The sequence below is a fragment of the Pituophis catenifer genome, unplaced genomic scaffold (genome assembly GCF_029215685.1).
Source record: "Pituophis catenifer annectens isolate HBS135680 unplaced genomic scaffold, rPitCat1.0.hap2 SCAF_5, whole genome shotgun sequence".
Taxonomy (NCBI): Eukaryota; Metazoa; Chordata; class Lepidosauria; order Squamata; family Colubridae; genus Pituophis; species Pituophis catenifer.
The window spans coordinates 17228545-17244195 of NW_027256885.1; the positions used below are offsets into that span (position 1 = coordinate 17228545).

A 15651-nucleotide genomic window follows, 5' to 3' on the forward strand; every position below is an offset into this window, starting at 1 on the left:
ACTTTCTCTCCCCCCAGAACCAAGGATGGACAATCGACATAGTCTTTAGGGGGCAATACCCAGAGCCATTCGGTCTTGTCTGGGTTAAGTCTGGGTTAAATCTTAATACTTAACAAATAGCTATATATTTTCTTTACTAATTTTTCATCTGTCCCTGTTAATATCTGATCTAATTCTGTTAATTCTTTATAGAAACCATACATTTTAACATCCTTCTTATATCTAGATTGTATCTGCACATATGACCACCATGTTATCTCAATCCCTTGATCACTCAATTCCTGTTTAGTTTTAAATTCCCCCTTTTCATTTAAAATATCTTTATATCTAATAATATTCTCCATATCAATAACATTTGGATAAATCAGTGCCTCCATTGTGGAGAGCCAGACTGGTATTTTCAAATACTGTTGTTCTTTAATTTTCTCCCATACTAATAATAGTGCATTCCTAATATAATGTCTTTGGAAATAGGTATGTATTTTGTTTTTTCCATACCATAAAAAGCATGCCAACCCAGTTCCTATTATACTGTCTCTCACCATCATCTCCTGAGCTTCTCAAGTCTACCTTCAACCTTCTCTCATCCTTCTCCCATCCTTGGAGGACTAGAAGACCTTCAAGGTCCCTTCAAACTCTTCTGTTCTTCTGTTCTTCATCTCCACACACCGTGTCTTCCCTTCCTCCTAAAGATGGTGAAGCCCCAACCTTCCTTCCTCGATAACTGTGTACCTAAACCTCCATCCACCTTCTCAGATGACTTCTTCAAAAACTGGTCGACGTAAAAGTTCTTCCTCACCCATGGACCGATTTTTCTGCTCGGCTGTTCTCAGCATCACTACACCAGAGGAGACATTTCCAACACAGCTGTTAGCAATGAAGGAGATCCCTAGAGATCCATCTTCTCGAGTCTCTGATTTATGGATGGACCTTCTGCCGGGCAGGATGCCAACTTGGCCGTAGATGAGATGGAGAGGCTTGGGCTGTTGATGGTTGGTTGGTCTTTAAGCTATCAATTTCCTGGATAAATTGTCCCCTCTGTTCTACCAAGGAGGTGAAGCACGTTCCTCTCCGAGAAGCAGAATGTTGCAACCAACTTGCAAAAGGAGAAGTGGGAAGGGTGCAACACAGTTTTGTCCAGTTGACCAACTTGGGGATGGATGTCCACCATGTGGGGAGGGCGCCTAGGTTTGATCTCCCAAGGCTAGATGCCGGATGTTCTATTTTGAGACAAGATAAGCCATGCTGAGCCATCAAGGAAGGTTCACGTCAAGAGCTGGTTTGGGTGAGGAGTTAAGGCAGCAGGCTAGAAACCAGGAGACTGGGAGTTCTAGTTCTGCTTTAGGCATGAAACCTCCCTGTGTTGCCAAGAGAAAATTTTTGAGGTTTTCCTATAAAGGGAGAGGTGTGTGGGTCAGGAAAGAGAAAACCCCCCTTCCCATAAAGGGGGCATTTGAGAAAGACCCCAGCCCCTCCAAAGGCCTTCTGCAATTTACTGATCTCGTAAAGCAAAGGTTAATACGGAGAGGGCTCAACTTACGACCGCTGTCAAGTGCCCCAAATTGCTGCTGCTGAGCGAGATGGTTCTGAAGGGAAATTTTGGTCCCGTTTTATGACCTTTCTGGCTGCTGTCATTAGTTGAATCGCTGATTAAGTCATTCACATGTTTGTTAAGCGATCCACTGCGGAGGTCAAATTAGTCACAGGGTTGTTAAGTTGGAAGGAAGAAAGGGAGGGAGGAAGGGGAAAAGAAAGAAAGAAAGAAAGAAAGAAAGAAAGAAAGAAAGAAAGAAAGAAAGGAAGGGGCCCAGAAGGTTTGCACTTGAACCACCAGCCTTCTGTGCATGCTCAGAGGCCATCTCTTCTCCCTATGAGACCCGGTTAGCCCAAGAAAGAGCTTCTCTGGAATTGACCATCCTTCCACCTCTCTTGCTCACCCTTTGCTCTTTACCCTGCAGATACCGAATCCCCTCGGAGCTACACAATGACAACTTCTCCCTCTCCACCATTGCTGAGGGATCGCACCCAAATGTAAGGAAATTTTGTGACACCCTGTGTAACCACTCCCCCCACGCTTGTGCATTGGCTTACTATGATAACATTATATGTCAGGTAATGTGTCTTCTTCACCTCTTCCGTCCTTCGGCATGCTGCCTGCCCCCCCCCCTTAATTGTCCCATCCTGTCTCTGCTGTCCCAAGCATCCCTGGGAGGCTGCACCTTCAGGGGATCCATCTGGGTTGCCATTGGAAAGCTGCACCCTCAGCGGATCCACCTGGTTGCCACTGCTGACCGAGTCTGGTCCAAAAAAAAATAGAGATGGCTGCGGTAAGATGGAAAGTCCAGCTAGGCATTTAGGTAGGCTATTATTGATTTAATTTGCACTTCGCTTGAATCTTAGCGCCTCTTGATGGTTCACAAGTACAGACGTAGGCGAAGATAAGAACGAGATGGGATGAGGAGACGGGAACGAGAAATGGCCAAAAGTGGGCGAGAATAAGGACTGTGGGGTCCTTGGTGCTCTCTGAGCTGGGGCTGTTTACCTGCAGACGTTTCATGACCCAACTAGTTAACAGCATCAGTATTAGAAGGGAGGAGGGGTTGTGGAGAGGAGGAGGAAGAGGAGAACTGTGGGGTCCTTGCTGCTCTTGCAGTCATTTCACGGCCCAACTAGGGAACATTATGAATGATAGAATGGAGGAAGGTATGTGAAGAGGAGGAGGAGGAGGAGGAGTCCTTTGTGCTTTCTGAGTTGAGTTGTTTCCTTGCAGATGTTTCATGACTTAACTAGGCAACCTCATCAGTGCTAGGAGGGATTGTATAGAAATAGAGAACAAACCCCTCTTCCTTCTAGCACTGATGAGGTTACCTAGTTGGGTCACGAAATTTCTGCAAGAAAACCACCCAGCTCAGAGAGCGCCAAGGACCCCACAGTTCAACCCTGGGCTACAAATATTGCTGTCGAGCCTAGCAACCTGCTCGACATCTCTAATGCGTGCTGAAAGCATCGAGGGACATATACATACTTGGTGGTGGTGGCACTGGGTGAAGGCGGCCGTATGCGGGGTTTTGATTGCGTCTCACACGGCATTTCTGAGAGGAAATCGGTGCTACGTTACACCAAGAATGGGGCTCTTCTTTTCTCTGAGAGAGAGCGTCGGCCAGGAAGTTCTTGCCACCGGGCATGTGTTTTAGCGTGAACCGGAAACGCTGAAAATAATGTGCCCACCGGACTTGTTTAGGAGACAGTCGTCTGGGAGTTTATTATTCGTATCACCGGAAACGGGCCCAGATATCTCGGTCCCAGTTTCCTACTAGGAAGCCTTAATTTGATGTATTTGGTAGAGAGAAATACCATGTCCCCTACCTTGAATGGTTGAAACGGTGCTTGTTTCTTATTCGCCTGGCTTTTATATGCGAGAGTTGCTTTATCTAATACCTCTCTGACCTGGGGCCATACTGTATTCATCTTATCGGCCCACTCATGGGGCATTGGCGATGTTGTCGGTGGTTGATCTAACTCGGGTATTGCTACGAAGTCTCGTCCCATTGCCACCTGAAAAGGAGTGAGACCCGTACTGCTATGAACTGCATTGTTATAGGCGACCTCCGCAAAAGGTAGCAGTGAAGACCAATCGGTCTGTTGATATGAAACATAGCAACGAAGGTATCGCTCTATCATTGCATTTGCTTTCTCTGCAGCCCCATTGGTACTAGGGTGGAATGCTGAACTGAGGCCTTGCATTGATCCAATAGCCGAGAGGAAGGTCCTCCAAAAGCGGGCTGTAAATTGCACCCCTCTATCAGAAATAATACGACAGGGTACCCTGTGTAACCTATAAATGTGTTGTATAAATAGCTTAGATAGCCTACGAGCTGAGGGTAATCCTCGGCACGGAATGAAATGAGCTTGTTTAGAAAATAAATCGATAATAGTCCAAATAACCGTGTTCCCATTGCGGTTGTGGTGAAAGGGGAGCCGCCTGTCGAGCCTAGCAGCCTGCTCGACATCTCTAACGCGTGCTGAAAGCATCGAGGGACATATACATACTTGGTGGTGGTGGCACTGGGTGAAGGCGGCCGTATGCGGGGTGTGGGGTGGTGGTATCGGGTGCGACGGGATTAGGACTGTTCCGGAGGACACAGCGGCAGCACCTTCCAGAACACGCTGAAGACCAATTATGCCCCTAAATGAGGGGCGTGGTAATAAACAAGGGCGCGGTCTACGCCCCTAAAAGAGGGACGTAGTAACAAACAAGGGCGCGGTCCTAATGAGTTAATGGAAAGATGGGCTATATAGAGGACTTCCGGTTGGCTCCGCTTCGTCGCTAGACGGTCTCTTTAAGACCGCCAGCCCCGCCGCCCGTAAAGAGCTGCCTCTACAGCTGAGAGGTGGCTTGAAAAACTCCACGATCGTGAAGAATCAGGAGGAGAGCCGGCGAGACAAGGTAGAGCCCCCTGCGAAGTCCCCAGATTGTTTCTTTTGCATCTGGGGAGGAAGCAGGGTGAGGCTCCCTATACAGCTCGCCGAGGCTCCGGACCCCGGGGACAACTCTGCTCAAAGCAGAGCCAGACGGCGTGACCAACATAACAAGTGAAAGCTAAGAGAACTATTAAAAACAAGCAGAGTGGAATCTGGACTCAAAATTCAAACTGCAAGTATTTTTATTAGCCCTGTGAATGAACTTAAGAACTGAGAAAAAGTAAAAGTTTGTTAAAATGGCGTCCGGCTTTAGCGGCAGTAAAAAAAGCTGAAAGTGAAAGTGGACTTGCCTGACTGTTTAATACGCTACAAAGTAACCAAAAGTAACAGCGCTGGCTAGAAGAAGAGGGAAAAGTTTTTTTAAAGTGATCTGGATCTGTTCCCTCTCCCTTGAGACTTGATTGAAGCTGGGGAAATTTTTGAAAGGACTCTGTGGTAAAAAGGGAGGGAGGACTTCCTTTCTAGAAAGAATTAATCTACATGGCAGAATTGCTTCCAAGCAAACAAAGTCAGACACTAAAACTGCAGGGGGGGGGGTTCCCCCACTCATAAGTCACAAGAGCAGCTTTCCAGCTTGCAGACACAGAGCCAGACAAAGGAGGCTGGTTTTGATGATCTGAAAGAATTTATTGTTAAGGCTCTGATGAAACAAGATGAAATTATGGATCAGAAGTTTAAGAAATCCCAACAGGAAATTAAGGAGGTGGTTCAAGAAAAGTATGACAAGGTGAAACAGGACATTCTGACAGCTGTGACTGGCTTGTCAGAAGTAGTTATCCAGGTTGATAAAAAAGTGGAAAAACTTAATTTAGAAGTAGAATCCAAAATGAAGGAAACTGATTATAAAATTTCTAATGTGGATAATAAAACACAAAGGATTGAAAATGAAGTGACAATGATGCAATTTAGATTTATGGAGTTCGCTGTGAGACTGAGAGGTATAAAGGAAAATAACAGAGAAGATTTGAGAAGGGTTTGTGCAGATGCCCTGGCTGTGATGTTAAAAGTTAGTCCTGAAGAGATTTTTTGCAAGATTGACAAGGTTTACAGAGTGAATTCTTGGGTGGCAAGGCAAAGACAACTGCCTAGAGATGCGGTGATTTACTTTACAGATAGAAGAATAAGAAATGATATTCTGCAAAAGTCTTTTGTTTCTACTATACAAGTGGATGGAAGGGAGATTGGGATTTATAAAGAGCTTCCGCCCAAGATGTTAAGAGATAGAAAAGATTTTGGATTTTTGGTGGCTGAATTAAAGAAACAACAAATTCCATTTAGATGGGATGCACCCGCTGGCATAATATTCAGGTTTCAAGGAGAGAGATATCGATTAAATACTGTTGAAAAAGTGGAAGAATTTTACTTTAATGTTTTCAAAGCTGGTTCAACATCTCCACGTACATCATCAATGTTAGATATAAAGGAGGGTGATAAAGAGAAGCAATTTGAACAAGAGACTGAAGAACAGCGGAAGCAGATGGAGATGGAGGCAATGGAATCACAAGGTGCTACAGGGGGCTTTCTGGATGAACCGTTGCTGGACCTTCCCTTAAAGGCTATAGCTGGACCACCTAAAGATACAAGAGAAGTAGCGTTGGATCTTGATTTGATGTCCTGTCAAGCTAAAGATCAGCGTATAACTCGAGCAGCCTATAAGCAAATTCTAGAAAAACAACAACAGCAGAGGCCTAAGCCACCACAAGACAAGAAGGGAGTCAAGGGCAAAACACAAGAACTTGAAGCCATGGGAGGAGCTAAGCCGAAGACTTCTGGTCTGGAACAGAAACTTCAGCAAATGCTCTTATCGCTTCAGGAGAATCCAAATGACAATTAAGTTTCTATCTTGGAATGTGAACGGATTGAATTCACCACAGAAAAGAAAGAAATTATTTCATTACTTGAGACAATTTAATAATGATGTTATTTGTTTACAAGAAACTCATATTAGGGCACAAGATCAAAAATATTTGATAAATTCTAGATTAGGAGCACAATTTATAGCCTCTAATTCGGAGAAAAAGAATGGAGTGGTGATTTATATAAACAAAAGATTGTCAGCTAAAATTATAGAAGCAGATGATTGTGGAAGATATATAGCAATTGAACTTTATACAGATAATGGTCTAATTCTGGTGATTGGAATTTATGCTCCTAATCAACAACAAGGCATTTTTTATAAAATATTGTATTCCAAAATATTACAATGGGATTATAGATCTATTTTAATTATGGGAGATTGGAACGGAGTAATAGATCTTAAAAAAGATAAAAAGAGCTTGGCAAAGTCATGTGTTAAACTACCACAGATTTTTTTCGATATGAAAGAAGATTTGGAATTGAAAGACATATGGAGAGTGCATAACCCAAAAGAACTGGACTTTACTTTTTTTTCAGATAGACACAGATCCTTCTCTAGGATTGATTTTATTTTACTTACAGTCGATTTACTCTCAAAAACAAAGAAAACAAAGATATTTCCGAGGACTTTATCTGACCACAGCCCGGTATGGATAGAAATAGAAATGGGAAAGAATGAGAGAAGATCTTGGAGAGTAAATGAAAATTTGTTTAGATATGAAAAGAATGTAAATGAACTTAAAAAACAAATGAAGGAATTTTTTGAAATGAACTTGAATAAGGGTACCCCTATTGAAATTGTTTGGGATGCGAGCAAGGCGTATATGCGGGGGGTACTGATTTATATGAATTCTAAACATAAATCAAATCGACAAAGAAAAAGATTAGAATTGGAAGGGGAGATAAAGAAAAAAGAGCAGTTGCTTATAAAAAATCCAACAGATGAAAAATTACAAGGAGTTATAAAACTTTTGAAAGATCAATTCCATATGCTCATAGCGGAACAAGCAGCAACTAACTTACAATTTGCAAAACACAATACATTTTGTAATGCCAATAAACCGGGAAGGTGGTTGGCTTACACACTGAGGAAACAGCAGAGTACTCGGACTATTGGGAGTATTGAGTATAGAGGGAAGGAAGTATTTCAACAAAGACTAATCAAAGAAGCCTTTTTAGATTATTACACCAAACTATATGCTAAAGATGATATACAGAATGAACTTATAAATAAATATCTAGAAGAAAAGAGAGTTACAAAAATTCCTAATGATCAAAAGGAAAGAACGAGTCTACCAATAACAGCTGAGGAGATTATTGTTGCTATTAAACAACTGAAAACAGCTAAAGCTCCAGGAACGGATGGTTTAGGTCCAATGCATATTAAGAGGGTTTATAATGTTTTGTTAGAAAGAGATTCAGAAAATGAATTGGTTAAAGATTGTATGATAAAATGGACGCAAAATTTTGGAGAACCAGTTATGATGGAAACTTGGGAAAAAATATGGGTTCAGAATGTTAAATTTACACAGTCGCAGAATTTGAGGGAAAATTTTTATAAAATGTTTTATAGGTGGCATTTAGATCCTAAGAAATTGTCATGCATGTATCCTAATGTTCAACCGAAATGTTGGAGATGTGATTGTTTAGATGCTACATATTATCATATATGGTGGACATGCAAGAAAGCAAAGGCTTTTTGGATAAAAATTTGGTGGGTTATGCAAAATGTCTTGAAGAAAAAAATTCAATTTTCTCCTCAATTGTTTTTACTGGGTATAGTTAAGGGTTTGTTTTTTTTTTTTTTTTTTGATTTATATGCCGCCCTTCTCCGGAGACTCAGGGCGGCTTACAATGCGTTAAGCAATTTTCAGTGGGTGAAACAAAGTTGATATTGTATATGGTGACAGCAGCTAGGTTACTGATTGGTCAATATTGGAAAAGGGATGATATGCCTACAATTCAAGAATGGACCTTGAAGATGGCCAGTTTTGCAGAAATGGCGAAGATATTAGCATACTTAAAAGACCGGACTCAAGAGACTTATGTATGGGAGTGGAAGAAATGGATAGATTATGTGCAGAATAAATACCAAACTAGGAAGTACCAGATAGCTTTTAGCTAAATGTTGTGTAGAAATGTATAGTTTATAGGGGGCAAAATAGCTTATTGTTATGTAGAAATGTATAGTGCACAGGGGGGAGAGTAGAGGGGTGGTAAAGTATGATATAATATATGTGGATGGATTTCACCTTGAGGAAGTCACGGGGAGAGGGGAGGGTTGGGGGGGTTAGGGAGGGATGGGGGGCGAATGGGGGAAAAATTGATATTTGTAAAACTTTTTCAATTAAAAAAAAAAAGAAAGATGGGCTATATAACCACCCCATTCTTGGTGTAACGTAGCGCCGATTTCAATCGTGTTTACGAATCACAGTGTGTAGCCGGATGCGGATGCGAATAAACCAGCATGCCAAAAGAGCTGAATAAGGCTGTAGCTGTGTTTTGATTGCGTCTTGCACGGCATTCCTGAGAATTGCCTTCTATCAGTAAGGACACCCACCCATGCCTGTTGAAGAACCAGCAGAGGGATGGGCCATTTGGATCTTGGGGAGCACCCCATTCCAGCGGGCAGTCCCCTAAAAAAAATCCAGAGCTTCAATTGCAGTATCTCAGCCATAACTTTTTGGACCAAGCTCTACAACCGAGGGCTCAGGGCAGGGGCGGGGGGGGTGGCGGTTATTATAAAGGAAGGTCTGGATCCAAGGGAGACCACTGTTCCACAGATAGCCGGATGTGAGTCCCTCTTTGTGAAGTGGGGTCGTGGAGTACAGATGGGCTTGTTGGTCACGTACCTGGCTCCCTGCCACGTGGCAATGGCCCTGCCCGAGCTGCTTAACGTTATAGCCGAGGTGGCGGTGGACACCCCCAGACTTGTCATCATGGGGGATTTCAACCTGCCATCTATCGGTGAAACGTCTGAAGTGGCTCGAGAGTTCATGGCTTCCATGACGGCCATGGACCTTACTCAGTTAATTCATGACCCCACTCACACAGGGGGACACACTCTGGACTTAGTTTTTGTCTCTGGTCAGTGGTTGAGTGGCCTTGATATAGGGGATATAGCCATCGAACCCTTGTCATGGTCTGACCACTCGCTCCTTCGACTGGACTTTCTAACCGCTGCACCCGACCGCAGGGAGGCGGGACCGACCAGGTGGTTCTGCCCCAGGCACCTGATGGACCCTGATAGGTTCCAGATGGAGCTTGGGCCATTTCCTGAGATTCTGGCTCATGACTCGGCTGAAGACCTGGTGGCCGCCTGGGATAGTGCGGCTGCCGGGGCCTTGGACCGAGTCGTGCCTTTGCGGCCTCTGACCCGGCACCGAACTCACCTAGCTCCTTGGTTCTCCGAGGAGCTTAGGGAGATGAAGCGCCGGAAAAGACGCCTGGAGAGTAGTTGGAGGACCAGCCGCTCCGAATCTGACCGAACACTGGTGAGGTCTCATATTAAGACCTACCTAGTGGCGATAAAAGCAGCGAAAACTAGCTATTTTGCCGCTCTTATCGCATCATCAGATAATTGCCCGGCCGCCCTGTTTAGGGTGACCCGCTCCCTCCTCCATCTGGAAGTGCGGGATGACCCCTTGCAGGGCCGAGCTGAGGATTTTGTGCAGTATCTGTATGACAAAATCGCTCAGATTCGGGAAGGGCTGGCCTCTGACTGGGTATGTCCGGACGGGATGACTGAGGCAGGTCTTGAGAGTGTTATCTGGAGGGAGTTTGATCCTGTGGCTCCCGAGGACATGGACAGGGTCCTGGGACGGCTGAACGCGACCACATGTTTATTGGACCCGTGTCCCTCCTGGTTGGTACTGGCTTCCCGGGAGGTGACACGAGGCTGGCTCCAGAAGATTGTTAACGCTTCTTTGAGTGAGGGGGTCCTGCCGGCCGCTTTGAAAGAAGCGGTTGTGAGGCCCCTCCTCAAGAAGCCCTCTCTGGATCCGGCTGTTTTGGCTAACTATCGTCCAGTCTCCAACCTTCGCTTCGTTGCGAAGGTTGTTGAGAGTGTGGTGGCGCAACAGCTTCCCCGGTACCTGGATGAAGCTGTCTATCTAGACCCGCTCCAGTCCGGCTTCCGGCCTGGGCACAGCACGGAAACGGCATTGGTCGCATTGGTGGATGATCTCTGGAGGGCCCGGGATAGGGGTTGCTCCTCTATCCTGGTCCTGTTAGACCTCTCAGCGGCTTTTGATACCATCGACCATGGTATCATGTTGCACTGGTTGACGGGGTTGGGGGTGGGAGGCACCGTTCTGTGGTGGTTCGCCTCCTACCTCTCTGACCAGTCGCAATCCGTGTTGACAGGGGGGCAGCGGTTGACCCCGAGGCACCTTGCTTGTGGGGTGCCACAAGGGTCGGTCCTCTCGCCCCTTCTGTTCAACATTTATGTAAAGCCACTGGGTGAGATCATCCGTGGCTTCGGGGTGGAGTTCCACCAGTATGCTGATGACACCCAGCTGTACATCTCCACCCCAGGCCACCCCAATGATGCCCTTGAAGTGATGTCCCAGTGCCTGGAGGCCGTGCGGGCCTGGATGGGGAGAAACAGGCTCCGACTCAACCCCTCCAAGACCGAGTGGCTGTGGCTTCCGGCGTCCCGATATAGCCAGCTGATGCCATCGCTGGCTATTGGGGGTGAATCACTCGCCCCCACGGAGAGGGCTCATAACTTGGGCGTCCTCCTGGACGCACGGCTGTCTTTAGAAGATCATTTGATGGCCGTGGCCAGGGGGGCTTTTTATCAGGTTCGCCTGATACGCCAGTTGCGCCCCTTTCTAGATCGGGACTCCCTATGCACAGTCACTCAGGCACTCGTCACTTCCCGCCTGGACTACTTCAACGCTCTCTACATGGGGCTCCCCCTGGGGTGCACCCGGAGGCTCCAGCTGGTCCAGAACGCGGCCGCGCGGGGGATTATGGGGGTGACGAGGCGCTCCCATGTGACACCTCTCCTGCGCAAGCTGCACTGGCTCCCGGTGGTCTTCCGGGTGCACTTCAAGGTGTTGGTGACCACCTTTAAAGCGCTCCATGGCTCAGGGCCAGGGTATTTACGAGACCGCCTTCTGCCACCAATAGCCTCCCACCGGCCAGTACGCTCCCACAGAGTGGGCCTCCTCAGGGTGCCGTCCGCCAGACAATGTCGGCTGGCAACCCCCAGGGGGAGAGCCTTCTCTGTGGCGGCGCCCACCCTCTGGAACAACCTCCCCCCAGAGATACGTACAATAACAGACCTCCGGATTTTTCGTTGGGCCCTGAAAGCCTATTTATTTCAACTAGCTGGGCTGGCTTGAGTCAAATTTTAAATTGATTTTAAATTGGAATTGTTTTAATTGCGGCCAAAATATTTAATTATTTTAAACAGTTTTTAGATTTTGTATGTCTTGTTTTTACTTTGGCTGTTCACCGCCCTGAGTCCTATATTGGAGAAGGGCGGTATAGAAATTTAAACAAATAAATAAATAAATAAATAAATACAACACCCCTGGTAGGTTGTTTCAGGGTTGCTTCAGGGGTCCAAAATCTGCCTCCCTGAGGGTGATTCTCTCCCCATCCCCCACCCCAGTTTATGGGTCCCTGCATGATGTTGGACCACAAGCAACACAGCACCCCTCTCTCCCCGTGTGTGTTCCCCTGCTGGGGCTTCCGATCCTCACCTGATCTCCACAAACGATCCATTCCTCTTCAAAGTCGTTGAAGATGGTGGCATCACGACACCTTCTGGTGGTGCGTTGTCCTGCTGCCGTCTGCCTGATATGAAGATGTCCGTCCTTTTTTCCTTCCCTAATTTTCCCACACTCCTCATCAGGCAGAATAAGAGAGTCACCCCTTTCTCTGTCTTTCTTCAGCTCACCTTCCTCTTCTTCTCAGTCTTCTTCACATGCTGGAGAGCTTTCCTCCTTCCAGTGGACCTTAATACCAGTCACACCCTATATTCAGCATGTAGCACCCCCTAGTTTCAAGGATTTATGGGGAGGAAACGGGGGCTGCTCAAACAACATTCTGCCGAATTTCTGATGAGCTAACATGAAGCCTGCTTAGGAGTCTCTCTTTGTGGGCAATCCTTGACTGCCTTGGCAATTGCATCGGACAAGTTCCTCTTGCAGCTTCAGAGTTATTTTAGGCATCCTGCATTAGATTGAGGGATATGATCAAGATGTGGGGAGAAGAAGAAAGGTCCCCTTTTCCCCCCTAGGGGCTGTTAGGTCCCCCCCCCTTTAGAACTGTTTCAGAGGTGTTGTCCACCCTGAAAAGGAATGCCAAGGAAGAAAGACCATGAGGTTTGAAGCTCCTTGGGGTCTCCTGCACTTCACCCTAGCTAAGGGGTCACCAGATGGATGGGACATCCACTCCTTGCCAGGAAGGGCCTCTGATTGGAGTCTCCCCACAGTGTCCTCTGGGTTTGGCCCCTCGTTGCTCCTCTCTCTCTCCTTCCCTCTCTCCCTCCCCCCCTCTCCCTCTCTCTCTCCCTCTTGCCCCACTAGATGGGCTCTTCGTAGATGTTCAGGACCACTGAACGACCTTGGAATTTGAAGTGGGATTCTCACCTCCTAGGAGCCACCTTCTGACGTGGACTTATGCCCCCAGAATGACCAGCAAAGGTCATTCTAAACATCTGAAGGACACATGGGTTGGAAGGAAACTTCATGAGAATATATTGAGGGCCTCCTAACCCATCATTAGTGTCAATGCTTGGATGAAGGTTACTAATCTCCTGTTCTCTGCCCATAAATCTTAGGGGAGGGAGGTTGGGGGAGCCTGCCCACCCCTCTTAAGTCTACCCACCCCTCTCTTTCCCCTGGCACTGAAATGGGTCTGAGCCCCCTTCCACAGGGTCCATGTGTCTTCTCTCCCTGTCTGCTTGTCTCCATCCTCCAAGTGTGATGCTGTGGTGGATGGCTGTATGTACCTGACCAGAAGCTACACTGGGTGAACTGGGAATTTGGGAGTGGGTGCAAGAGAATGCTGGGGGGTGTTGGCTGCCTTCCTTCTCTACAGTTGCTGGTGCCCTAAGGAGGAGAAAGGAGAAGAGGGAAGGGAGAAGAAGAGAGAGAGAAAAATAGAGAGAGGACGGAAGGGGAAGAGAAGAGAGGAGAGGGAGGAGGAGAAGAACAGAAGGGAGGGGAAGGGAGGAGAGGAGAGGAAAAAGAGGACAGGAAGGAAGGGAAAGGGAGGAGAAGAAAGGGGAGGGAAGGTGAAGAGAACAGAAGAGAGAAGGGGAGGGGAGGAGAAGAGAGGGGAGGGGAGGAGGAGAAAACAGGAGACAGGAGAGAAGGAGAGAGAATAGGAAATAAAGGGAGGGAGGGAGGAAGGAGAGGAGAGGAGACAGAGGGAGGGAAGTAGGAAGGAATGAAGGAGAGAGGAAAGGGAGGGAGAGAGGAGAGGGGGAAGAAAGGAGAGAGAAGGAGGAGGAGAGGAGAGGGAGGAAAGAAAGTAGGAATTGGAGAAAAGAGGAGAGGGAAGGGAAGGGCGGAGATGAATAACCCAACGCATGGGCATGTTCACGACCACATTGCCACTTCCGGTTCCATCTAAGGCTGCGCACAGCTGCTCCGACGCCCATTTTCAGCCTTGAAAGGACAGGCTGACGCAAGCCCGTATCATTCTGGCTAGGATATATACAGGTAGTCCTCGCCTTACGACTGCAATCCACCCCCAAATTTCCCATCGCTATGCCAGACGAGACAGTTGTTAAAAGTGAGGTACGCCCCATGGTACGACCTCTCTTGCCACAGAGGTTAAGTGAATCCCTGCTGTTGTTAAGTGAGTCACATGGTTGTTAAGTGAATCCGGCTCGTCAGGAGGTTGCAAAAGGGGATCATGGGACACAGCGACTGTCATAAATGTGAGCCAGTTGCCAAGCATCCGAAGTTGGATCGCATGACCATAGGGATGCTGCAACGATCGTAAGTGTTAAAAAAGGATCAGAAGTCACTTTTTTCTTTGCTGGTGTAACTTCAAATAGTCCCTAAACGAGGACTACCTGTACTAAAGGCATGAACCTAATCAGGAGCTATTCCACCCTGCTTTTCGGAGGAAATAAACTAGAAGCAGTGTTTCTCCCCCTTGGCAACTTGAAGATGGGTGGACTACAACTCCCAGAATTCCCCAGCCGATATCAGGAATGCTGGGAGGTTGAAGTCCAGGCACGTGGCAAGGGTGGGATGGGTATTTTTTAAAGTTGAATTTCTCAATCTTCGCGACTTGAAAAACGGGTGGACTTTGACTCCCAGAATTCCGCAGCTGGCATGAGAAATTCTGGGAGTTGAAGTCCACACATCTTGAAGCTGCTGGGTTTGAGACCCAGTTTGAAGGGAATGGGCGAGTTCCGTACAACCATCTCACCAATTCGTTCCAACAACACCCGGAAACTAACCGATCTTTTTCTTTCCTATTTCCTGTCCCGTCCCATCCCCCATCTGTTTAGGATGATCCCAGTGCCCCCCACAAACTCCAGGACCCCTTGAAATCCTGCCTCAAAGACGACGAAGCGTTTAACATTCAGAATTCCACCTCACCCAAGCTGGATAACAGGAAAGGCAATCTGGCCGCTGCTGAAGTGAACTGTTTGCAGAACAATCTGACTTGAAGATCCAACAAAAAAGAGCCGGAGTGGAAGACGACGCCATGGGGTGGGTGGGGGAAATTAAAGGGAAGAAAAAAACAAAATTGGGTTGCACAAGAGACCCTTCCTCTCATCCAGACTGCAATTTTTGTGGGTTTTGGTTTAATTCCCCCCCCAGCTGATGTCATTGCATGCTTTGATGTATTTCGTACGGAAAAAAGAAAAGGAAAGCTTATTAAAGAAAAATGGCCTGAAGACGATTCTGGCAGTGTCCACTTCCCACTTTCCCTAATGAGTGGTGAGCATTGATTTCTTGGTCTGTCCCTGTCTGTATATATTGCCCGGGTTAGTTGGCTTCGTGCCTTCCCGCCCCCCCACCCCGTGCCCCCCTCATGTGATTTCTAACCCTTTGCTGAGACTCGACTGATTTTCATTTTTCTGTTTTTAATTTGTACTTCACCCAGCCTTTTTTTTTCTTTCTTTTTTTTTTTTTTGAGAAACCGGTTTTAAAAATGTGGAGAAAAAAAAAAGGTGAAGATCTCATGATAATAATGGCGACGATGATAATAATAATAATAAAAAATGTAAGTTACGCCATTGGTTGGATCTCTCGCAGCTTAGAAATTGGGGGAGGGGAGACGGAGTAGGCAACACGAGCCACAAAAGGGGATGAAAATTCATCAAAAACT

General features: G+C 46.7%; 1 protein-coding gene across 1 annotated transcript in view; it reads left to right on the top strand.

The window, feature by feature from the left end:
* The window catches only part of CSPG5 (chondroitin sulfate proteoglycan 5), a 34604-nt gene extending 19582 nt beyond the window's left edge, over positions 1-15022 (top strand). The window contains exons 4-5 of the mRNA XM_070944482.1: positions 1959-2031; positions 14825-15022. Of these exons, the coding sequence (XP_070800583.1) occupies positions 1959-2031; positions 14825-14986 (235 nt within the window). The 3' untranslated portion in view covers positions 14987-15022. The remainder of the gene's footprint in view (positions 1-1958; positions 2032-14824) is intronic.
* Positions 15023-15651: the final 629 nt, after the last annotated feature.